The 27,074-nt window shown below is 39.7% G+C and overlaps 1 protein-coding gene across 3 annotated transcripts in view; it reads left to right on the top strand.

Annotated features, from left to right (window-relative positions):
- ldb2a (LIM domain binding 2a) overlaps positions 1-26,750 on the top strand; it is a 91,564-nt gene extending 64,814 nt beyond the window's left edge. Inside the window, exons 4-9 of one of the 3 annotated variants that reach the window (XM_053631781.1) lie at positions 321-443; positions 5,846-5,929; positions 9,115-9,238; positions 12,433-12,483; positions 13,923-14,062; positions 24,737-26,750. In XM_053631781.1, the coding sequence (XP_053487756.1) occupies positions 321-443; positions 5,846-5,929; positions 9,115-9,238; positions 12,433-12,483; positions 13,923-14,062; positions 24,737-24,967 (753 nt within the window). In that variant the 3' untranslated portion in view covers positions 24,968-26,750. Of the gene's footprint in view, positions 1-320; positions 444-5,845; positions 5,930-9,114; positions 9,239-12,429; positions 12,484-13,922; positions 14,063-24,736 lie in introns of all 3 variants that reach the window. The other 2 variants (XM_053631782.1, XM_053631780.1) reach the window with 2 other exon arrangements.
- The last annotated feature ends 324 nt before the right edge of the window (positions 26,751-27,074 follow it).

Raw genomic sequence — 27,074 nt, 5'->3', positions numbered from 1 at the left:
AGTTTGTCTTAAAAATTTCCCTCAAATGTTTTGCTTAAAATATTTGTACCCATTGTCCAGTTTTAGTCTGTTCACTCCTAAGTAAAGGACGCCTTTAATTAACTATTTAATACATCTAATGTCCCTCTCAGTTGTTTGCAGTCGACACAATATTTATGGATCTAGCCTCACAACAGCATTTGACATTTTTAATTGGGATATTTAACTCCAAATAGAGCCGGACTTTCCCACAAGCATTGCAGCATCAAGATCCTTAATTGTCGGCGTGAGCTTCACACTGAGCACTCTCTCTGACATGTCGTTCCCCCGTGGCCATGTAGGTGTGTACAGAGGGACGTCTGATCCTGGAGTTTGCCTTCGATGACCTGATGCGGATTAAGACGTGGCACTTCACCATCAGGCAGTACCGCGAGCTCATCCCACGCAGCGTCCTCGCCATGCACGTGAGTGTGACGTCATCACTCGGCGCCACTTCCTGACATCAAACTAACACAGTAACATCACTCAGAAAATGGGCTTTCTACACGGATGGCTTGTTCTGATTATATAGTAAGACATTTAGGTAACCGCAGCACCAATTTCACGTCTATCTATTAAAATCAGAGTTTTTTTTTATTATAGTGGGAAATTGATTCGATCATCACGGTGTATAAAGGTACAGCGACGCTCCAAGGCCATTTTAGTCGTTTGTTTTAATAGTCAACAAAATGGATTTATTTATTTATTTATTTATTTATTTATTTATTATTCAACATCGATTCTTATTAATAGTTCAAATTCATTACACATTCAGGGTTACGTTAAACTGGTTTTGCATTGCGGCCAGACTGGCATGATTGTTAAATGTTTTTCATCTGTTTCATTAAAGTTTTTACATCAGTGTTGAAATGAAAAAAAAAAAAGTGTTAGTATATATTATGATATATTCTAAAACTTCTTTATAACATCAAAAACATCTTTTGTTAATTATTTTAAGATTGCATTTCAATAAATATGTAATAATAATAATAATAATAATTGTAACAACAACAATAATAATACTTATTATTGTTGTTATTATAACAACAATAATAATAATAATAATAATAATTATAACAACAACAACAACAATAATACTAATAATAATTATAACAACAATAATAATAATAATAATAAATATTAAAAAACTTTTTTGTATTTTTTAATATTTTACTTATAAAGATTTTTTAAAGCAGAGTATAAAATAAAATCTAAAAGGCAAATAGGAAATGATCTTTTTAGACATTAAAGATAAATATAAAAGTGATAAACAATTTTTTTTAAATAATAAAAGAAAAGAAAATTAATCAAAACAAAAAACTCAATGAAATGCTGAATAAATGTGTCTTGAGTCTTTTTTTTTTTATAATTTTTTTTTAAATTGTACATACCTGTACATTCCAAATTTATGAAAATATCATGATATAATTTGGAGACTATATTTGGCCGCTGGACTCTAATTATCTCCTAGCTTCAAATGTTTTTTTTTTTTTTTTTCAATATATACAGAACACCTTAGAACATAAACAGAGAATATACAGTACACTATAGTCTCAGGTAACACAGACTTTATTTCCTCAGTGTGAGGCAGCCGATGCCTCCAGCTCGCCTGAATCACAACTCAGATTTTGTACAGAAGTGTGAAAAGTTTCTTCCTTCTGGGAGATTAAAAAAAAAAGAAAAAACAATTTCATTAGAAACATCAAAGACCGCCTTAGATGAAAGAAAGGCTTGTCTAAAGCAAAGCAAAGTGGAATAATAACAAGGTCAAATGAGTAATCTGCTTAATTCCACAGTGTAACGAACTCGCCGAACCCGCCACGATGAAGGAAATAAAGCCAACTACGGCAGTCATCTAACTTCCATACTCGCCATTCACAGGGCAGAATTAAACGAGTGATAGCTTCCAGTCTCTGGTTGCTATTTTGGCTGGTGTAGCAGATTTTTACAGGTGTTTTTTTTTTTTTTTTAACTTTTCTCTTGGTAGATTTCAGACTATGCAACGATAGAATGTTTGCACACGCTCCAGTCCCGCTGTGTTCATGCGAAATTCACATAGTCTTAAATTGGGCCCTGTGGGTATATCAGCCATACTGGAAGAAAGAGAGAGATCTTAGGAAGAGAGAGAGAGAGAGAGAGAGCTGGGGGAGAGCAGAGGAGGGGGTTCGCTGCAGGAGAAGGGCGGTTTTAACATTACTGCAGTGTATTTGATCAGCTCACACACACATACACACACGCATACACTAATACACACGGGGGCAAGCGGTAACAACGGTAAAAGTGAAACTAAACTTGTGTAAAACTTGTGATTAAAACAAGGAGTGAAATGTCACTTCAGGCTGTTGAACAACTTATACACTTTATTCCCAAAAATATATTTTATTTTTTTTACCAGATATGCACCAGTCTGCTACGAAGGTTGCATTCGAGTAAAGAACGTAACCCCAACTTCTGATTATAAAGATGATGAGGCTTTATTGGTCACATATACAGTAGAGCACAGTGAAATTCTTTTCTTCACATACCCCAGCATGTTAGGAAGCTAGGGTCAGAGTGCAGGGTCAGACATGATACAACACCCTGGAGCAGAGAGGGTTAAGGGCCTTGCTCAAGGGCCCAACGGTGGCAGCGCTAGGGCTTGAACCCCCGACCTTCCGAGCAGTAACCGCTAAGCCACCACTGCCCCATTAGAGTAATGAAAGAAACTGGCTCCTGTGTAGGAAAGGTGTCCTCAACCCCAAGGTCAGCACTGACATCATACCAACATGGCCGCTCACACCGTCAACACTACATAGCAGTGTTTACTTCCAATCAATTAACATAGACACAAAAGCCTTACAGTTCACTGTTTTGAGAAGTTAAATACAATATAAACTCATGATCAGTGATCCAACCTGACTAGCTTGTTCTAACGCTTTCACAGAGGCATCCACGTTCTATAGCTTGAATGTGCCGAGCTTGAAAATGAAGTGAAGACTTCCCACTTCCGAATGAAGTCGAATGTAGAATAATTATCAGATATTATTGGCCTAAAGAGTTGGATAAATAGTAGTGGTTCCAGACAGTAGAGTGATTTACATGATATTCTGTTAGAAGGACCATTTAGTTTACTTTATTTATCAGGAAAATAAAGGAACTAGCTAACATTAGCTAGCGATTTGAACCCATTTCTACACAGTGAGAAATTTAGTGAAGTTGCGTGTAAATGTTTTCGTAGACCAAACCGAACGACAATTTTCTGCCAGATTTACGAACGTCGCGGTAACGCTGATTTTTATACACACTCACGTGTATACGTTGATATAATATCATGTAAATAGTATGTCATTTACAAAGCACATTCAAGGCACATCTGGGTTTTTTTTTTTTTTTTTAATCAAGCAACACCCACAAAAGTCCATAAAAGGCAAAGCTCACAAAGAGCTGAAAACGACAAAATGACGACTAAACGGTGAAAGAGAACTTTGCGAATCTGTCCTAATCGAAATGAAAGTCTTCATTTACGCATTTGTTTTGATTTGATTGCTTATGTTCAAGCCGTTCAAATAAAAAACGACTGAGTTTCACAAAACTTTCATTAAATTACGTGTGTCATTTAAGTAAATAAGCGATTTAAACTAGACAGTGTTAAATTTATATAAAACGACAGCAAGTTATCGCCAATTATACGATTTGAAGCCAATCAATTACAGTTGAATTAAAAAAAAAAAGCTGAATTTAATAGGACTGGAGTTCTACAACATACTAACGTTTCAGTAGCTTAGACCAGTGGTTTTCAAAGTGGGGGCCGTGGCCCCCTTGGGGGCCACCAGGGGGCGCCCGGGGGGTCTCAACAATTTGGTGTGAAAAATAAATTCTCACTCTCGGACAACCACACATACACACACACACACGATCAATTCCTAATGTAATGTAATGTAAAGATGTAAGATGTAATTATTAATAAAAAAAAAGGGGGATATATTCAGAAGTCTGTATTTTTTATGTGTTTTAAAGACATCTTGCAAAAGGGGGGCCTCAGTCAAATGTTAATGCCATTTGGGGGGCCTTGCCCTGGGAACCCCTAGGTTAGACCAACCCACAAACCAAACACAAACAAATCTTCAACGCAAAAAATAATCATATCACTATTTTACATGTTACATCTTTATAATTAGCTATTTTAGTGTAGTTAACACCTACGCTGGTTAACACCTACACTAAAAATGACGTATTTTTAAATATTACTCCAGTGTTGCTTCTAGAAATTTAAATCCTTTAAGTCCAGTCCAGCTCTGGCGCTTTGTCTGGCAAACACATACATGCTCACACTCACACATCTCTTTCCTGCCGTCATGCTGTCTCTGAACTCATTCCATTCCTGCTTTATCTCTGCGGGTTTCTCGTTAAGTCACATGGATTGGTAGCCATAGTGTGAATGCAGCTGAGCTTTTTTTTTTTTTTTTCCTTTCTATTTTTTTTTTTTTTCTCTCGAGGTAATCCCCTGGGCTGTGGCCAAATTCAAATTTTCAGCCATCTCTATCAATATTTATTAGCAGTTTGAGTGCACTCCACATACAGCGCCCCAAACCCTGAATCAAATACATATTCAGTGTAATTGAAGCATTGGCCTCAGTCCCATTCCGGCCTTCCGGCACCAGCCGTCAGCTTGGATTCTGCTGCTCTTGAAATCCAAATAGGAAACAAGAAATTAAAAAATAAAGCCGATTTGCTATTGGGTATTTGCTTTTATGTAATTTTATTCTTTCACCCAATGTAAAAATGAAACGCTCAAATGGTGGAAAAAATGTGATTTTCTGACTTGTTTTGTAGCCTTAATGCGGGCGGTAAAAGAGCTGGCTAGTCAGTTATTTTGTAAAAAACCTGACAGGGACGCTCTCTCCCGTTTTAAACGGTTCAGTAGATAAAGAACGTAACAAGACAGAGGAAATCGAAATTTGGTACAACACTGAGCTCGGTATACACGCACAGCATACTTTATTACACTCTAGTACCTTGTGGGTCCACACGTTGTCATGTGTATAAAGCGCAGGTAGGTCCGAGTGCGTGTCGATGATCTGTTTCTGACCACAAGCCTCAGTCGTGTGGATATTTTTGGTGAGGTGTTTAAAAACCCCCAGCCTTTCTCCTACCATCGGATCCATCACGCGAATAATATCTGGGAAAACTCCTAAGAAATCAGGAAATTTACTCCTGTACTTAGACCTAAGAATGGGAGCGATGTACAATAATTCTTTTATACAGCTCCAGGGTCCCTGGTTCATCCGCTTGGACGTTTTGGGTTTCTTCTGGGTTCTCCGGTTTCCTCCCACCAACTAAAAAAAAGCCAGTGATATGATGGTGGATTGGCTGTGCTAAATTGCGTATGAGTGTGTGGACGTGTATATGCGTGGTGCCTGGCATGTTCGAATCCCAGCGATGCCACGACCATCCTTGGATGGGAGTCTAGAGAGGGATGGCGTCATTTCTCTCCCCTGTCAATCATAGCGACCCTATCAGGCCAATCAGGAGCGTGTTTAAGCTCAGGTATGTGGAAGAGGGCAGATAGAGCTGATAAGGCAGATAGAGTGTTGTTCTGTGATGCAGCAGTTTGGAGATATGATGTTGACTGGCTTCACGTGTCTCGGAGGAAGCACGTGTTAGGCTTCACCCTACCCAGCTGGTAGCTTTTGTCTGATAAAGTATGACAGAGGAGAGCTGGCTGGTGTTTGGAACCAAATTGAGGAGAAAATTTGGTATTCACACATACAGTAAGTAACACATATGATACAGATGATCGCACAGATTATACAGATGTTTAATGATGGCTGGCCTTCTGCCTTCACAGGCTCAAGACCCTCAGGTTCTGGAGCAGCTCTCCAAAAACATCACCCGAATGGGTTTGACTAACTTCACGCTCAACTACCTCAGGGTGAGTCTCATGCACACACGCATACACACACACACACACACACACACACACACAGACGCACATACATAAAGATGACAGATGAAGATATTCAAAACGCTTCCCACCTTTAGTCGTGCATGATGTGTGTGTGTGTGTGTGTGTGTGTCTGCGTGTGTGTGCGTGTCTGTCCACACACCAACCTGCACCCATGCCGTAGCACTTATTTTACAGTCTCTTTGTTTATTCTTTCGATTTCAGCATGAGTGACAGCTCCGATTTGCAAAACAGGAGAACTAGATGGAGAGAGAAAATTAATTGGATGGGGAAAATTAGCATAACATTAATGAGCGTTCTGTGCCGAAGCACGGCATTGTGGGTCTCGACGCCCAGCTCCCGCTCACCCAGCACACTGTCGTGTTTCTGTTAGAGGTAAAAGAAATGAGGAGAGAAAAGAAAAGGCAGTTTCGTGTTTTTATCAACCTGGAACCAACTTCATTCGGCTGCACGGTAAAGTCGCAGATGAATTATTATAAAGCGTGGTTTTATTTTAAAAAAATAGCAAAGTCTGAATTGGGAATTAAATTAGAATTTGGTTCGGCTCTATACGTCTCAGAGCTTTCAGCCTGATCCTGATCCAGTGCGTGTGCTGCAGCTGTTTAGCACGCCAGATGTTTTTGCAAACATTCCCTGTTTGGCTTTGCATGTCTTCATCTACGCAGCTTCAGGGCAGGAAACAGGAAAATAGACAGCAGCGTGCTTGTTTCGTGCCGTCTGAATAGTAACTGAGACTCACTCACTTGTATTTGTCTGTCCAGTGCAAAGTGACATTTAAAGCAACCAACGATTCTATACAGTTTAGAATGTTTTAAATGCAAATGTGTTGAGATAATATGTGATTCAGTATTGTGCAATCAGTTCAGGTTTTATTGGAATAAAAATACATTGGACTGACAGGCACTTAAGCCACGCCTACTTTACCAGGACTGACAGGCACAGAGGCTACACCTACTTAACTAGGACTGACAGGCACAGAGGCCACACCTACTTTACTAGGACTGACAGGCACTTAAGCCACGCCCACTTTCCCAGGTCTGACAGGCAGAGAGGCCACACCTGCTTTACTAGGACTTGACAGGCACAGAGGCCACACCTACTTTACTAGGACTGACAGGCACAGAGGTTACACCTACTTTACTAGGACTGACAGGCACAGAGGCCGCACCTACTTTACTAGGACTGACAGGCACTTAAACCACGCCCCCCTTTCCCAGGTCTGACAGGCACAGAGGCCACACCTGCTTTACTAGGACTTGACAGACACAGAGGCCACACCTACTTTACTGGGACTGACAGGCACAGAGGTTACACCTACTTTACTAGGACTGCCAGGCACAGAGGTTACACCTACTTTACTAGGACTGACAGGCACAGAGGTCATGCCTCTTCAACTAGAACTGTAAGGCAGAGAAGCCATGCCTACTTTACTAGGTCTAACAGGCACAGAGACTATGACCGAAAGGCATAGAGACCACATCTCAACAAGGATTGAGAGGGACAGAAACCATGCCTGCTTTACTAGGGCTAATAGGCATAGAATCCATTACTATTTTGCTAGGACTGACAGGCATCAAGGCCTAAAAATATGATAATTAAGGCCATGCCTCCTTTACATGGAATAATAGGCACAAGAGTCACACCTCCTACGGTGGAACTGATAGACACTAAAGCCACAACAACATCACTGAGACTGACAGGCACAGCGGCCACACCTCCTCAACTAAGACTGACAAGCACCAAGACCATGCCTCCTTAACTGAGTCTGACAGGCACCAGGGCCACACCTCCTTCGTTCATATTAAATAAGATCATTAAGGCCACACCTCCTTCACTAAGACTGACAGGCACTCCCTTCATTTGTATTAAATATAATAATTAAGTCCATGTCTCCTTAACTAAGACTGACAGGCACCAATTCCACACTTTCTTCAGCCGCCAAGGCAGTATCTCCTTCAATTGTTTTAAACATGATAATTAATTCCACACCTTCTTTAGTAAGACTGACAGGCACCGAGGCCACGCCTCCTTTGTTTGCATTAAACATGATAATTAAATTTGTAGATTGCACACAGGAGCGTCAGCATCACGAGATTAAAATTCAGTGAGATGTCGAACCCGGCACTGAATCCTGTAAACACTATGGCGGCTCATTTTTTTGCCAGTCATGGTCATTTCTCTCACGGTCATTTCCTCGCTTGAAAATGAGGTAAAAACTAAAAATACCCCGTAAAAGGGACTCGTTAGCATGGTGTGCGTGTGCAAGGTTATCAGCGGCTCCACTCGAGCTCCGTTTCCTGAGCTGGGACGGATGAGGCGCTGTGACTGAGGAAGGCCGCGGGTTTCCTCACATTCACGCTGGAAATAGCTGCGCTGCCTCGGCCCCGGGCCAGGGATTGTTCCCCAGAAACGGTGGAAGTGTGAGGGGATGCGGCCGTGTCCGAATGCAGGCCCCTGAAACTCAAACGGATGGTGTGTGTGTGTGTGTGTGTGTGTGTGTGTGTGTGTGAGATTATGTGTGTTTATCCACCTGCTACCTAAAAAAGAGCTAAAATGATGATCTGCAGAATGAAGGCATATAACACTGCAGTGGGATAAATCAGATTAATGTATGAAAATAAGATTAAAACAAGATTTGTTTTAGCTGTCAGTAGTTTTACTGTTTTCTGTTTTGTTTTATTTATTTTTTTACAAAAAAATAATTGTTTTCCAAATTATGATATCCTTATTAAATTATTATTATTCGATTATTAAAAGCCTTAAATAATATCTAATTATATTACACAATTTATGTCTCTGTCTAATAAAAGGTGATTATGGATTGATTGATTGATTGATTTATATTTAAAATATATATTTATTTAATTTTCAGAGTATGAAAATTGTTGTCAGATTTTGTGATTAATCGTCCACATTACAATTCTACCTTTTATTCTAAAGAGAGAGAGAGAGAGAGAGAGAAGTTTGTGGCATGATTTTAGGAATATTTAATTTTATTATTTTTAATCTCTTGATTTGCTCGGCCATATTTCATCTCTACATAGTTACGATAATTTGAAGTCATGATTCACTGGTGTGTCTTTCTCCGATATTTGTAATACTGGGATGTTGCTTTGCTCACTGTGTGTGTGTGTGTGTGTGTGTGTGTGTAGCTGTGTGTGATCCTAGAACCCATGCAGGAGCTCATGTCCAGACACAAGACGTACAGCCTCAGCCCCAGAGACTGTCTGAAGACGTGCCTGTTTCAGAAATGGCAGCGCATGGTGGCACCTCCAGGTATACACACACACACCCACACACACACACACGCACACACGGTGTGCCACACACACTGTCACTCAGCCATTGTATACATCATTTGTATGCTTTATGCTAGCGGAATATTTCTATATAGAACCCATCCGGTCTACACTTCTGCGTTAGGACGTGAACACTACGAGTGAGGAGAGATTCTGCTTACGGATCTTCAGAGTGTGTTAGGGAGGAGCGGGGCTCAGTCTGGATGCATAGTGGGAATTTATAGGGGACGTGTCTCATCGCAGTGCTCAGTGATGCGAAGTTCATTACAAGCAGTGCGGAACGAATGTGAAACTTGAATATGGCTTGCTTGCACACATCCTGATTTTACCCGACTGACAGGCACAAGGGTCCATGAGGCCAGAGCTTTACTCCTGTTTAACCAGTTAGTCGACAACATTTTTATTTCTTTTCACTTCTAGCTGTACCGATCAGCATAAATGCTCTTGCTTACACAAAATAAAACTTTACTGAACGTTAGCTTAGTAGTGAGCTTCGCTACTGGTTTTCAACAGGGATGTTTAGCTTATGATCGCTTTACCAAGGCTAGTCACAGTATGTAATGCTCGAGAGCTAACATTAACGTTCGCTAATGTTTGCATGAAAACCGAGGTTGATAAATTATTATTAGAGGTGCCGACGTCTATAAGCTGCTTAAACGCAGGAGCCGCTAATGATTACGGTACATCGGAAAATAAAATACAGATTAGATAACTCATAAACCGATACAGGCTAGCACTTTCGTGGCCAAATTCTCTCCGCCCGCTAAGATTTTCTCGCTAGCAATGTTGGCACCTCTGCTAATATGTTGTTTAAACATAATATTAATGCATTTTATTTAAAAACCAAGTATTTTATCTTAGCACTATGTCAGACTGAGGAGAGTCTAGTATGTCTTGATGTGATTTATATTTTGTGATGATTCAGCAATTATTAACAGTTGGAGTTCTATACTCCAGCTAACGCTGTCGCTAACTTTGTCGCTAATATTTGTCTTAGATCTTCTTTTTTTTTTTCTGTATAGCTGTGTTAGAAGAAAAAAAAAGGGAAAATTGATAGAAATAGATTTCCACATATTTCTGTTCCACAAGAAAAAAATAAATGAAATATTACAGAGAATTTTTTTTTGTCATTAAAAAAACAGTAGCGTATTGAGTGATAGACTGCTAACTAATAACCTAGCAGTTGACGCCGGCCTTCCCAACAAAGATTTCGTTCATTTTTTCACTGCTCTTCAAAGTAAATTAGAAATATATAGTACGTTTAGAAATGAGGTTTCTCTTTTCGAAGTAACTCCTCTGTACAGTATTTCGTTACACGACTTTTGTACATGAATGACAGAATCGCTCTCGCTCATTAGAATGGTCACGATCACATGGTCATGACCCCAGGTCGTTTTGCCTGGTGGTGCGTTTTGAATACTTTGCAAAAGTTAAAACCCACGTCACTAGGGCAGACTTAGCAAAATTAGCATTTGCGAAGCTGTCAGCGAACCTGGTATTAATTTGTGGGATTTTCCTCTACTTCCGCTTCTGAACCCCGTCTGGCCCCGGTTAAACTCTCGTTCCGTGTTGTGAAGCGTCTCTAATGGCCGTTTCCGTACGAGCCGCGGCTCCTTCTTTTCCTCCCATTCTGCTGAAACGCTGTCCGAGTCGAGGGCAGGAAGGAAGGACGGCCACGTTTATACACTGATAAGTGATATTTTGTGCTGTTTTGTGCTGTTTCCTTGCGTCATTCACACACACACACCCTCACTGATAAACACACCAGGAGCCAGAATTGTCTGGGTTCAGTGTGTATGGCAGGTTTTTGACTATTTTAGTAATTGGATACGATAACATTGTGATCTTTCTTTCTTTTCTTTAACCATTAAACCGAAGTGAACTGTGCACGTTTCCACAGGTGCGAGTGTCTCTGAAAGCGTATTTCATCAAATGTATTTTAGAACAACTGGAACATTATTTTAAACTGTCGTAGTAGCAGCGACTGGAATATTGACATTTGATCCTACAGTAGCTTGCAGAAGTATTCGCCCCCTTGAACGTTCTTGCACATTTACAACCAAGAAGTGATATTGTTTTGTTTTGCTTTGGTTTGGGTTTATTTTTTTGTGTTGAGGGGTATTTTATGTCATGAATCTACACAAAATAAGTCATAAGGGGTAGAGTTTTACCTCCTAAAGGACAGGACAGTGTCGCACTACTAAACTACACTGGAGTGGTTCAAAACCAAGAACCTGAATGTATTAAGAATCCAACTTGAGAATCTGAGGCAAGGCGTTTGAAGAAAATTGCTGTTCGGCAGCACGTCTCCAGCCAAGAACAAGGCGCAAAAAAAACATCAGGATCCAGATGTGCAAAGCTGAAAGAGACATATCCCAGATGTAATTGCAGCCAACCAACACATTTTTGCGCTTTTTTGTGTGTTTGTTTGTTAAATTTATATGAATCTTTCACAAATGAAAAGTATTTTTGAACTATATTGTGGAGATCAAACTGTAAAAAAAATTATTATTATTATTATTATTATTATTATTATTATTATTACTATTTTTAAATCAAGTTAAGTTCATTCATTTTTAGGTTGTAACACTGCAAACTTTGGAAAAGTTCAAGAGCATGTGGGATGGGGTGCGAATACTTATGCAAGGCATAACTGTATTTGCTAATAATTCATATGAAGCCCTTAAAAATTTCACACAGGCTCATTAACAGAAATATACGCTTTCTGAATAATGCATTCATGACTTTTGAATCATTTACACAGGGTTAAAATATTTTTTTTATATTATTATAAAATTATTATATTATTATAAAATTATACAGGGTTTAAATGAAATATTAATTATTATATTAAATATTAGTAAATTAAATATTTTCATATTTAGTATTTAATTAAATTAAACATTATTGAATTAAATATTAAATATTATATTATTTAAAAATTATACAGGGTTTAAATATTATTTTAATCCTTCATTATTTATCTTTTCCATTTTAACGATTTGAATCATCATATTCTGCACAAAATTTTAAGAGCTTAATCCGTATGTATAAAAAAAAATTTAGATTTATTTTAATTATTTGCACGAGTTCAGATTTAGCCTACTTCACATCTCAATTTGCATAAATCATGTTAAATTCATTTTATTTTGACTCTGTGATTTTCAGCAGGACATCCACAGAACTTCAAAACGGAAATCTTCCCCACAAATCACAAGAAAGGTACTTGTTCTGTCTTCTACGATGTCTCCTAACCAGGAACACAGTGGGAACACCTTGACTTGTCTTTACCTTTGAATGCTCAATTTACCAAAAAAAAAAAAGGTTTTCTAGTGACATATGAATTTAATATTAAGCTAAAAAAAAAAAAAAAAAAAAAAAAAAGCTCAATTCAAAATTGAAGGTCAATTAAACACAGAGCAAAAAAAGAGTGTGTAAATTTTCTTAAAGTAACCTATTTATTAACACGGACCCAGTATCATTAAAATGAAGGAAACATATAATATAAAAGCCTTTTTACTCATGATATACCAATCTGGTAATAAATATATTCATTAGAATTGAAACACTGAATGATTTGGATTTCAAACGAAATAATGATTTGATATATTTCACAGTTCAATTCACGGACATATTTCTATACGTGTGTTTTCATAGACACTAAAGGTGGCGCATTTCAAATTTGTAGAATTTTAATAATCATATCATTTCTAACATATAGAAAAGAAAAAAAAACAATGAATCACATTATTGCAATGGATATAGCGAACTCGTTAGGTTCAGGCTTCTATTTACGCTTTTCTGACCCAGAAAACACCTTTAGCCCCAAGCTGGAACAATTCTACGTTTCCTTAAAAGGCAACTTACTAACAAACTGGGGCATGTTAGCGTTTTAACTGCAATTTGAATTCCCCTCGCAAGAAGTAGAAGGCTCAAAAAGTTACACACCGCTGCTTTAAAGTGTGCCACCACCACCACCACCACTACTCCTGTTGCTCTCATAATATAGTTACTATCGGATCAGGATCTGGTATCGGCTAAAACTCAGAGCTCTGGTACTGATATTGTGTTGAAGTGTTTAGCACTGGCTCAGGACATTTTTATGGCAGCGTCATATGGCATGCATAGGCATTAAATAATATGTATATGGATTAATGTGTATGCACATTTGAAAAATCGTTATCGCTGTATTTACAAGATGAGACGAATGCACACTTTATTGAGTATTTTAAATCGGTACTTCGAAATCATTCGCAGAACTAACCGATTTTGTAAACTTTATAACTTCTGCTTTTAAATGTCATTTCCAGTTTATAACTGTGCTATAAAGTCTGCGTTGTGTTTGTTTTCGTTAAGATTAACAATAAGCTAAGAATTTAACGTTAACTTGTGCGCAAGTGTTAGACAAAAAGCATATAATTGCCGTCAGTGGTTCATATGGGAGCGACATCATTAACATTTTAAATATATATATATTATGTATTTTGTTGAGCATTAATGTAGAGTAAAACTTCAATTTCCTGTTACTAGCACGTGTCTTGTGAGATGTCCTGCATTATGCCATGGTTTCTGCTCATGTCTTTGTATCCTATCGTTCTACAACGTAAGCTTGTTTCTAAGTGTGTGTGTGTGTGTGTGTGTGTGTGTGCGCGCGTGCGCAGAGCCTACTCGACAGACCACAACAAAGAGGAGGAAGAGGAAGAACTCAGCCAGCAGTGCATCTAACAGCAGCCACGGCAACAGCACGGGCGGCAAGAAACGCAGTCCGGCCAACAGCTTCAGCCTGAGCAGCCAGGTACCTGTAAGCATCCGAGTTCCTCAGTTTAAACACACACACCCCCATACACACTCATACACACTCATACACACACATAACTGAGAATACATGCATGAGAACATGAGCATCACATCGTAACATGAGCACCTGCAAGAAAAAGGTAATATCAGTGTATTAAGGTAACCTAGCACACATACACACACCACACACAGATATATGTGTGGCGGTCTGGGAAAACCCATCGGATGTCTCTGTGGCTTCGTACAAACCGCTAAAATAGATGACAGATTGGTGTTGGCGTCAGAGAGAGAGTGACACTGTCTACGTTATTTATTTGTCTTATTATTAAAAACTCCGAAAAGCAAACACATCCTTTCCATTGACATCGTTCTGTTCGTGGACGTTGTATCATTCTGTATCCACACGTAGGTGTTAGCACTCACTCATTACCCGCTCGTTCTCTGCGACTCCACATCCTATTCACAGCCAGCGCTTGACCACGCCCTTGCTGCCACCTCATCGAGTCGTAATCAAAACAGGGTTTCTTTCTGACTATAACTGTCAGGTTTGTAGGTAGAGACGGATGAAAAACGCAGACCTCAAGTGGAACGTTTAATAATGTACAAGACTAAACAAGACTTCTAGAACATGTTGCAAGGTACAAATATAAAGAAACATGAAACGCATGATAAGTAGTGCAGTGCTGAACGGGACTATATATACACCAGTGCTAATGAACCAAAGTGAAACAGGTGATGCGACTAGGTGCAGTGGCTGATGGGAATCGTAGTCTCTAGTCCTTCTCCGATATATACGTGACAATAACACTCGTTGACATCTCAATCTTGAAGAAATTTGAATTATATTTCGCCAAAAACAAGACAGGTCTAATTTTTTTTTTTTTTTTTAAAGTTCTTCGCTGAATGTTTGTGTAGATGCGTAGGGCGGTAAAAAAACAGGTGGTCTAGAACATGCCGTGAGATCAGGATCAATAATCATGATCAGGAGAACAGATAAGGGTCAAAAAAACAATAAAACACCAAGCAAGACCCTTGGGAAACACGAAGTTTTAGTGACATATGCGTTAAGGCTATGTGTTTAGTGGCTTGGCGGTTAAGGCTCTGGGTTACTAATCAGAAGGTCGGGGGTTCAAGCCACAGCACTCCCAAGCTGCCACTGTTGGGCCCTTGAGCAAGGCCCTTAACCCTCTCTGCTCCAGGGGGCGCCGTATCATGCCTGACCCTGCACTCTGACTCCAGTTTCCAGACATTCTGGGGTATATGAAGAAAAGAATTTCGCTGTGTGGTAATGTATACGTGATCAATAATAAAGACTCATTATATAGCAGATTACCAGTTGCCAAGACTTCGCAAAGGTACCTAGAGAAACAGGGTACAAATAGACAAATTAATCAAAAGCTAACACAAAACAGATGAAAATGAAGGCTGCAACTCATTAAACAGAATTTTCACCTTTTTTTAAAAAAAAAAAAAGAAAAGATTTTAAAACTTTACTTTAGATTGAGATACACGCAAAAGAGAAAAAGTTCAAAATAAAAGGAAAGACTGGAGTTACGAAATATATTGGACAGTTATATATATTTATGGACAGAAATATATAGTAAAAATCGTCTGTTCTCTTCTGTGTGTTTTGTCATCCACACTTATACACTCGCACATGCTTCACCGCCTGGTTCATTTTGTAGCTCTGTGGTAAAGGCTTTTAGGGCATTAATTATACAAGTCCAGCTCGCATTTGTAGCCACTTGTCCTGCAGAGTTTACACGACTCATTCATATCGTTTCATGGAGCTTTAGCGGTAAATGGAATTCTAACAGAGTACAACTGTAACGTGACCCGGGTTCATGGGGAGTCATCAGCATTAACGGAGTTTCACAGCCGCACATCGTGATAGGAATGTATGCTTGTAGTGCATTATGGGTAATACGTATTGTCCTCCAGCCACTCAGACCATGAATCCGAGAAAACAATGATTATACTGTATGGAAACATGATATTATTAAGCTCTCCAAGTAAAGAGCTGAGTCTACAAGTTAAATCCGTATATGATGCTTGGGTCAAGCAGAAAAACCGTAAAAGTGACGTTTCATGTTCTCAGTTTCTCAAACGTACTCTGAAATTACAAAAAGGTCGCAGATTTGGACTTGACATGGTGAGCGGATATATGGTTGGATGCAAAAGTTTGCATCCCCTCTCCCATGGTTTTGTGAATGGAGAAGCAGTAACTTTTTTTAATCTATGAAATATTACAAATTCCTAAATGTTCATTTGTTCAGTTAAAAAGCACTATAGATATACGAAATATGAGCGTACTAAAAGAGGGCGGAGGCATTTATAAAGGCAAAAGGATGCAAGAAAGTATAGCGCATACAAAAATCCCAAAATTTCATTATTAATCTTAACATATTTGGCTTTTTTTGTTGTTGTTGTTTTTTTCTTTTTACTTGTGATAATGAAGGAATTGTGAAACCTCACTCATGCATCGTAGGTCTTGTAGGCATTTTGTCCTAAGGGTTCCCAAGCATGGGCAGAGAACACCTTTAGGGGTTTCTTTCTATATAATTTATATTGCTAATGATTGAAATGAAGCTGTTGGGTATCTTCTAACGTTTTATTTTGCTCTAAAATCTAAAGAGATGGACGGGTGAGTAGCGAACAGAGCATGAGTGTTAACCGGAGGCGTTTATCCTCAAGTGCCTTTTTATCCCCAGGCCTCTCGTCCCCAGTGAGTCTCACATCAGCCCCCGGGTCAAACGCACACTTCAACCCACAAGTGTTGCAGCTTTCACCAAGGGAGCAATAGCGGGAAGCAGGGTTGCATTTATTTGCAAATGGCTGATGGGATTTGTAGTACGTGGCGGTTCCCCAGAGTCGCGCCACACAATAGAAGCTGCGAATGCTGACTGGGAGATTAGTGTGGATTTGGAGCGCGTTCAAGCTCTTCACACTTTTGCACGCTCTGCTTCGAGGTTACTTTAAAATCAGAGCAGCAAATATATATATATATATATATATATATATATATATATATATATATATATATTCAAGATTTTTATTTTTATTACATAGTCTAATGATTTTAAAAAAATCATTTTGGTTTGTTCAATACCAGTAAAAAACTAATTATAAAATAATACAATATAGAATATAAATAAAACTAAAAAAAAAAAAAAAAATCATATTCATTAGTGATAATTTAATGATCCTAGATAATTCTATTGTAAATATCAACTATCATGATACTGTATATTATATAACTGATGTTCGGTAAATAGTAATATATTAAAAGTATTGTTTTTTGTTTACTGTAAGATGAGAAATTTAAAGGTCGAGAGTCTCATCAGGTCACTGTGTGAGTGTGAGTGTGTGTATGAAGCGAGAGTGTAATTATCGAATGGGTGTGAGGAATTGTTATCTTATTTGATCATATCGTTTTTTTATCCATGCACTATTCTGGTGGTTTTTTGCTTATGTGTGCATGTGCGTTATGTTCATTATTAATCCTCGTGACATCCTGTGCTGTGTATGTTTGCGTGTGCACAACCTTCATGTGCTATTTAAATTACACAGTACGTACGAACGAGGCATGGTCCTACAATATACGCAGTTGAATTCTCAAATTTGATTGGTTAAAAAGTGTTGATTCATTTTCTATAACGTTTAACTCTGCTAGCTGGATGTAATAGTAATCGATTTAACGTTTTTGGAAGGAGTCTCCAGCGTCAGCACTTTGTAACAGCGCTGTAGCTTCCGGTTCGGAGGGATTTACGGTGTCTCTGTAACATGACAAGCTGCGTTTTTGATTTTATTAATGTCAAGAACGAGAAAAAAAGAGAGGCTGGTGAGGGAACGACTGTTTATACGTGCTAAAACGTAATCGTGTCGATAAAACCGATCAATAAAACACGATCGTAAGTCGTAAGATAAACTGTTAGTTACATGTAACTAGAAACGGATAAAACGTACACCGTGTCGTTAACTAATATAGAAAATTGTAGTTGTTTCAATAGTTAAATTTGCTCATACATCTTTAGCTAGAATGGAACATCTGTGAAAGCTAGTGTTAGCTAGTTAGCTAAGTGATGTTAGATGAGCGGTTCGGTGTTTGCTTAAAGGAGCGGTTTGTATTATTTTAGTATTGCTGCCTTATTGTTTGTATTATTGCAGTTTCAGCGAAACCATTGACCAGCCTTTTCCTCCGCCTGAATCGTTCAACCCCACCCCCTCTGCTGCGGGAGATGTCTTTTAAAGAAAAGAGATTGAGCTCATTTCTGGACCAGAAAAACTAAACCAACAGCTGTTTTAAAATGTTTTAAACGATAATACGACAAACCACAGATTCGTTTTGTATCTTTGAAATGATACGATTATTATAAATCTGGAAACACTTTTAAAATGACAGACTACACCACAGGCCGTTTTGCATAGCTTTATTATTATTATTATTATTATTATTGCTAATGTAAGAGGAATTTAAAGGCTGCGAGCCTCTGTGCTGCGAATGACACAGGCAGCAAGCATACATTCTCATTAACTTTAATCCAGATAAAAACAACAAACCGAAGGAATGAAGTTGTTCTTTAATGAACGCATGCACCAGTGACACTGAATTCCAGTTTATTAGGATATAGCAACTGGCAACGCCGTGTAAAACGCTCTAGCTAATCTGTTGGCTAGCAATAATAACGAAACGTGAAACCTACGAAACATCTGACATTAATTTACACCAACGCCTGGCTGTTTCGTACCCTTTGAGCTTTGTTCCGCTCTCTGTAGGAACGACTTTAATTGCGGGAATTCGTACTTGCTCTGGAAAGAACATGCACACACATATATGACGCACACACACGCACTCATGCTGTGAGAAAAGTGTTGGTGTGAGCCACTGACTCGGTGCCAGCTCTCGTTATCATACATATATATCTGAGTGGGTGTGTGTCGCTGAACGCTTGGTCCCCTCCATCTTAAAGCGAAACACGGAGCCTGTGGATCCGAGCCACGCTCTGTGGAGAAGAACATGCTGCTTACATATGTAGCACGGCCGTTTGGTTTTGTCTGTGCAGTTGTACAGCAATGAGCACTCTCCGACGTGAGCCCAATCACAATGAAGCGGTCATGTGATCACCGGCGGAGTGGTGCGAGGCGGTTCGTATCGAACGCTGTTACAACAGTGCCCCCTAGTGCTAACATCGCAGCGCTTTGTTTTTGGAGAACGATTCCGAACGTTGTTCAGCAGTGCACTATGTTGTGTCGTACCGATACTCAGCTACTCATCCGTCCTAAATCGGCGGTTTAAGACAGAAGAAACACGATTACACAAACTTACACGTAGGTCTAAATGACGAAAAGAGAAGGCTTAGATGTGGGGAGAAATTGTTTTATGGCAATATAAAATATATAAATAGGATTAAGATTTAAAGAGACTTACACAGTTGCAGTAGTATTATATTATATGCAATATTTTAATCTCAGCACCTCGTTTTAAATCTTTGTCATCACGGCAAGGCTGGAGCTGATGATAATGACAGGGGAAATGAGCATTTCAACCATTTCAGGTTTAAGGAGAATAGGAGAGAGTAATCCCAGCAAAGACAAAATGTTCTCCTAACGTTAGCGTATGGTTCCCGTCCCAACCTAAAACAAACCTTTTATTTCCATATATATATATATATAAACATATAAACACTTTCCTGGAAAACCAAAATGGAACTTCAAGCTCTCGGAACGTTCTGGGAACCAAAAATTGTTAGTTGGGACAATATTATCAGCTGTGTGATTGTTATAACTCACCAGAATAGTGGATTTTTAGGTGATTCTGCAGTAATGCACAGTAAACAGTAAAAAAAAAAAAAAAAAGAACATTTTCAATACAATCCTTTTACAAATCAGTTGTCTAAAGTCCACATGGCCGACGTCATCACTGTTGCTGCTCAAATTGTTTGCGTATTTAATCAGGTTCTAATTCTTATCGCCATTGAATTTTTTTGTGTTACATCTGATACTTTTATACATCTTATGCCTAGTTCATCTTTTTAGGTTGGAATTCTTGTCCTTTTTTTTTTCCTCTGCAGGTTGACCTTTTTCATGCGTGACATCCCAAATGAATATAGTTAACCGATGTCGAACATAGGATTATCTTTCTGATAGATTTTATTTCACAAAAACGTCCTGCGTTTACCATGACAGCAAGGGAAGACGCTAAACTAGTCGGGTCAAAGGGGGCGGGGCAAAGGGGGCTGGTCGGTTTATATCGAAGAGTTCAAATTTCCCGGCTCATATCTGGAAAAGCATCGTTGTTTTGCCGTATTTTTGAGCGATATCTCATACTAGTTAAATTGAGGAGGTCCTATACAAAATTTGGTAATAGGAAGTTGAACCTAACCGAACTTAATAGTTAGAGATAATTCAATCATTATATCACACGAACCTAATCAACCGTTTATTCAAACAACAGCACGGGAAACAGAAAATCATCCGTACAAGCAGAACGTCTCACTTTCTATAAGCTAATTATTTATGTTCGTTAAGCTGTAAATAAAGTTTTGGCTCTCTTTCTGCTCCCACAACTGGCTTTCCAGAAAAATTATTTTTGTCCTTATTGATTTTTCATATTAACCTACAATTACATTTATGGCATTTGGCAGACGGCCTTATCCAGAGTGACTTACAGGTATCTCATTCATACAACTGAGCAGTTGAGGGTTAAGGGCCTTACTCGAGGGCCCAACAGTGGCAGCTTGGCAGTACTGATAGATGAACTCGTGACCTTCTGATCAGTAGACCAACGTCTTAACCGCTGAGCTACCACTGCCCTATAATTAATGAATTACATGATGAACACTTGAGGACGTAGCGGTTAGCATGTTTGCCTCGCACCTCCAGGGTTGGGGGTCCAAATCCCGCCTCCGCCCTGTCCCCTGGGATAGGCTCTAGGCTCCCCGTGACCTTGTGTAGGATAAGCAGTATGGTATAGAAAATGGATCATGGTGGCTTGGAGACCCTTCTATCTCATTGGTCCCCGAATGTATTAAAACACATGCATAGTATTTCAGCTATATCAAATGTTTTAAAGATAACGTTCAATTCTGACCAGGGTTCTTCGAGGATTTATTTGATAATTAACTGTCCTTAGCTTCCACAAACGGTTCTGTTTGGAACACCGTCGTTGGGTTCGGAGTACCTTTAAGGATTCCTCCAGAACTGGCAGTTTTTCAGTCATGTTTGCTGATAACATGGCGTTAATCGGTTAAGTCTGAGCTTTCTGAAAATCCCAAATTCCCATCCGGTTCACCGAAGACGTAAATGCTTTTTGTAAGCCTTCAGCTAGTAATTACTGTAAATTTGGACATGACGTGAAGGATTATTATTCATTAAGTGAGGAAACGATAGTGAGGAATACAGTTAAGGTCTTTTTTACTACTTTTTTCTCTCTCTCATGGAATCTTCGTGAGGGAAAAATAACCCTGAAAATCGAACAAAAGCGAAAGACAGCTATAGTAGCTATAAGTTATAGCTATAAGTAGCTATAAATGAAGCAAGCATTTTTTTTAAAGCATTGTTCAATTTATTTATTAATTGAGTTAATATAGTTCATGTTAGATTCTTGATATTTTGCTTACGTGGAGCAAAATGAACTACGAGCAAAACACAAATGAAGATAAATAGCTAAGAAAAAATAATAATAATTACCTCAAACAAAATAACAATTTCTGTGGCTTTATTTGATTAGGACTCCGCTTCGTGCCATGCCGCGTAACACAACCCCATCAGTGATTATTTTCCTAGAACGGCGTCGTCCGTTGTGTTTTTTTCCTAACTTAACCTGACTTTTGTCTTGCTTCGTTGCTTTTGGTTCAGCCTCGAGTGTTCGGTTCAAGTCTCAGGTCAGGAGAGCTGATCCCGAATCAGCGCTGAAGGGCAGAAGTGTGTGTTTGAAGTGTGGTTCTTTATGCAGGTTTATCCACAGGCTAAAGCTAATGAGATGAGTACGCAGAACACGCTTCTTATTTGATAGCAATTAGAGCTTGCAGTCAGAACACCAGCTGGAACTTGTGAGATGTGGCACTCGGTGTGTGTGTGTGTGTGTGTGTGTGTGTGTGTGTGTGTGTGTGTGTGTGTGTTATTGGCCTCTGGTTTCACACCCTGAGTGGAGGGTGACAGTTGCCGTTCAAAAACAGATGGCGAATTCAAGGCTCGTTGGCAAGCAGCGGTCTTTTTTTTTTCTTTCCCCCATCACTAACATCTCTGCTAATGAGTTAATTAGCTATGTAAATTGACAAATCAGCATGTGGATATTGTGATTTAGTCCAAAAGCCCACCTTAATGAATGAGTGTAATTACGGAGTGGAGAGGAGGACTGGGAGCTCAGCGGCCATACGTGTGAGGCCTCGTAGACCGACAGGAGACACGAAGAGAGAGTGCGACGCAAGAGCGAGTGAGAGACGGGAGTTTATAATGGCTAGTGATTTGATTAAGAATTATTTCACAGTGTTTTTGTAAACGAGCGTTTTGTGCATAATTGATAGCACCAGCGTACCCCCTTACTGAGCAACTGTATTTACCAGATTAGAAGATTAGCAGGTGCTGCCTCTTAATCAGCAAAGCAACGAATGTATGGAATAAAACACTTCCGAACACGCTGTTATAGGAAAATAATGAGCCTTTATTGATCACATATACACAGTGAAATTCTTTTCTTCACATACCCCAGCATGTTAGGAGGTTGGGGTCAGAGCGCAGGGTCAGCGATGATACAGCGCCCTTGGAGCAGAAAGGGTTAAGGGCCTTGCTCAAGGGCCCAACAGTGGCAGCTTGGCAGTGCTGGGGCTTGAATCGCCGACCTTCCGACCCAGAGCCTTAACCGCCAAGCCACCACTGCCCCCAAGGATGATCACGGATGAGGCCTGGCACGGAGCGGACTTACTCTCACCAGGCTGAAGTGATTTGTTTATTTTTTTAAACGTTTTTCTTATTATTCTAGAGCGATTTGCCAACGATTCCAATTTATATTGGTTAATGAATGACACGTTGCACGTTTATCCATTTATAGTCACATTTAATGATGTCATTCACTCACCAGCCTGTCTTACTTGAAATTAATAAGACATTAAAAAAAAAACCCAACAACTTCTTGTTATGTTATCAAGAACATGGAATGTGTTTCCCTCTGTCCTGAAGACGTTCCCATGGCGGAAAACCTACTGTTACGAAGCACTGACACTGGAGACTCCTTCCATAAATTTGAAAGAAATATCTCCCTCCTTAACGAAAACTGCGTCTCAGTGAGCTCCCTAGGTGGTGAATCGGTATATCGTATACAGGAGTTCAGACCCTGGCTCACTGCACATTGGGACACTGATGACTCAATTTCCGGCGTTGTAATGCGTCAGCACTGCCATTACATGTTATATAAATGTGTTAGCTTAATCCCTAGTGTTTCTGTCATGGCACTTCAAGCAGGATCGTATTGTATCTAGTATACAATCCGTATATAGAACATCAAATAAAGTTAAAAATCGCTAACCTACGTAATCATTTTGGAGCTACGACGACGATAACAAGCTGCTTACATCCGTAGACGAATTGGGCTGCGAGTTTGTCCACCTTATTTATTTATTTATTTTTTCGAGCTGAGAGCCTTCAGATGACATCATGATGACGTCATTTCCAGTAAGGACGTAACATAGTGAGCATTGATGTACCCTGGTTTTTGCGGTGCATTGTGGGAGTTTTAGGAAGCGAACGTTCCAGTGCACTGGAAGGATTCTGCGATTGAGACAGCCCTTAAAATGGCCGACTCGCTGATCAGCGTCCTGACTACTGAACCAGGCAGCTGATTGAGACGCACCCGATTAGACTTAGCGAAACAATAACGTATTAGGACGAGCGCATCCATATAAACCCGTGACTTGTATTACAGCCTGGACTACTCCAGATATACAGATATTAAAGCCTATATACAGTAGGTGTAACTATAGGAGTATGCTATCCTATTAGCAGGGGTGGAAATAGTACACAAAATACATTAAGTTAACATTTGGGGCATTGTGAGAAAATATTATTAGCCTAAAAGTGAATTAGTGAGTCAGAATGATATCATCAGTGTCCACCTTTAAATGGACACACGTAGTTAAAGATTATAATTTTATTTAAAGGGGCAGAGCTAACGAGGAGATCATTTCCTGTATCTTCATTCTTATGAAATTGGACAAGATCCAAGGTGTTCGTGTATTCCTGCTAATAAGGCTAACAAGGATTGGAATACATTTCAGCCACACCATCATGGGTCGAAATATCGCAACCTTTGTCTGGTTTAGAAAACAAAACGACAGTGAGTCGTTTGGGAGTCAAGTCTTATCGGTGAGCTGAACCAAATGATCTGACTCACTGAGAAACGTTGTTATTATTAATGATTCAGTTACTTTAGAGCCTAATGAATGAATGTGACTATCACGAATGAATGTGTGTAAGGAGAATGTTTCTTGTTATTTTGTTTTATGTTGATTATTTTTTGGTAGGAATGCACGTATGACGTACAGTGTGAAAGAAAACACAGTTCGTAGCCTTAAATCCAAAGTATCTGAATCATTCTACTCAATAGTACGCTTATTATTACTTCATTTAAATCAATCAAATGACTCATGCACTAACCCCGCCCCTCTCATGGTATGATTGGCAGGACGTGATGGTAGTCGGAGAGCCCACTCTGATGGGCGGCGAGTTCGGCGACGAGGACGAGCGGCTGATCACGCGGCTGGAGAACACGCAGTACGACGCCACCAACGGCCTCGACGACGACGACGACTTCACCAGCTCGCCAGCGCTCAACAACAGCAGCCCCTGGGCTAAAGCGCCGCCTCCGGGCCAGGACAGCAAAACCGAGAGCACGGCCTCGCAGGCCTCGCAGTAACCAGACACAGTTCTATCTTTCTGTCGCACTCCCTCTGTCTTTCTCTCTCTGACTTTACTTTCAACCCAGATGCTCTAATTCCCATCTCATGGCGTCCGTGGGGTCCATTTTTCACCACGGACTTCAATGTGTCCAGTGATACACAGCACCGAGAAGCTGAACGGGCCTGACGAGGGAAATTTTCCACAAAGAAAAAAAAAAGATGAAGAAGAAGATTGACACGTGAGATGTTCAGCTGATAAACTATAGGTGGTCAACGAGGTAGCAATACATGTCCATGGCGACTCCTGTCTGGACGACAATTAATCAGTGAAGAGATAACTGCAGCTGGATGGTCCATCACTGGAGAGCCCCTGAGATCTGATGCGCATTTGCATTTGCATATACTTCACATTTCTTTTTTCAATTTTGAGCGTTTTTTTCCCCAACACAACAAACTGGCTAAGTCCTAAATCCCATCCTTTTACATGCTAGTATGCGGCTTAGGACATATCCACTGCTTCTGATGAAGACAGACATTGCTGAGGGAAGGACAAGTTTCTCTAGCTGTATAATTTACCCCAAAGCTATTTTGTTTTCTGGGTCTAAATGTGTTATTTTTAAGGATTTGTGAATATGCCGTGATCTCCTTGTACAATCTTTGATTGAAGGCACATACTACAAACATATTCCCTCTGTATCCCTTTAATAAACCTCTTACCAGACTGGACTGTAACTTGTTGCTGCATGATATTTTGAAATCTGTAAACTGTTTTTGTTTATTCCTCGGTCTGAAGCCATGTTGTGTTCAGTTTATCGGTTTAGAACCACCTACAGGGTCGTTCCTCTGTACATATGGATGCAGTCCGCTCTGGTGCAGCCCATCGAAGACCACTGATCCTCATCCATGATGGCAGCTCTTTTAATTGACCTTCAGTTGACACTGTTTTTTCTCACTAATGTGCACCTGAACGAGAAAAGTAAGAATTGCTCATCGGAGATTAGCTAACACACGAACAGGTCGTGGATATACGTATGCTCACGGGGTATTTTAATAGTAACGCCTCTACACCTGCTCATTCATGCAGTTATCCAATAGGCAGACCGGTTCGAGCCGACAGGAAGGTTACGGTAGCTCAAATAACCACTCTTTATAACCGTGTTGAGCAGAAAAGCATCCCAAAACATCGCCTGGTCTTTTTCCAGTCTTTAACTGTTAGACTGTTTAGACTCAGATTCCTGGAGATGACAGGAGTGGAACCACATGTGGTCTTTTGTTGTTGTAGCCCATCCGTCTCGAGGTTCGACGTGTCGTGCTTTCTGACGTGCTTTTCTGCTCACCACGGTTGTAAAGAGTGGTTATTTGAGTTACCTTAGCCTTCCTGTCAGCTCAAACCAGTCTGGCCATGTCAAATGCCTCATGAACAAGACATTTAAACCTGCAGAACTGGACAGGAATAATTGTGTTACTGTTAAATGTTATTGAAATGAATATACAGTGACATGACCTTCAACGTTGATGATGATGATGATGATGATGATGATGATTGGCCCAACCAAAACATCCATTTTTGGTCTGTTCATTTGTGTTTTAATAGTTTTTACGACTGCTTATGTTTTTTTTTTCCCAAAGATCCCAATGTATTTCCAGTTCCAACACAATGGAGTTCTTCTACTCTGATCTTATATTATTAGAACTCTGCACTGTTTGTATAATATTTAGCAGAGGTGTTTTCGTGTCATATCCAAAGTCTTGTATGTATGCTTTGCGATTTTGTGTGCCAATAAAATGTGCTTAGGCCTACAGGACGCTCTTATCTTCCTTTTTTATTTTATTTTTTCGGTCCATGTGTATTGGTAATCCGAGCCTTAGTAAAGTACTGTGTAAAAATAATAGGAGTAAAGGACATATTGTTGCTGTCTCGAAGCTCAGGGCTCCCCGGTTTGATCCTCAGGTTACTGTCTGTGTGGGATTCATCTGGGTTCTCTAGTATCCTCCGGCCTTCAAGAATACATGTAGAGTGTATCGGGTCCTCTGTTCCATCCAGAGTGTTTTCCTGCCCAATGACCAGTGTTCCCATGATAAGCTCTAGATCCACCAACTTTCTAAGCTTTCATAGACAATTTC

The sequence above is a fragment of the Ictalurus furcatus genome, chromosome 8 (assembly GCF_023375685.1).
Source record: "Ictalurus furcatus strain D&B chromosome 8, Billie_1.0, whole genome shotgun sequence".
Lineage (NCBI taxonomy): Eukaryota > Metazoa > Chordata > Actinopteri > Siluriformes > Ictaluridae > Ictalurus > Ictalurus furcatus.
Note: the sequence above shows the minus strand (reverse complement) of the source record. Positions and strands in the feature narration are given on the sequence as shown.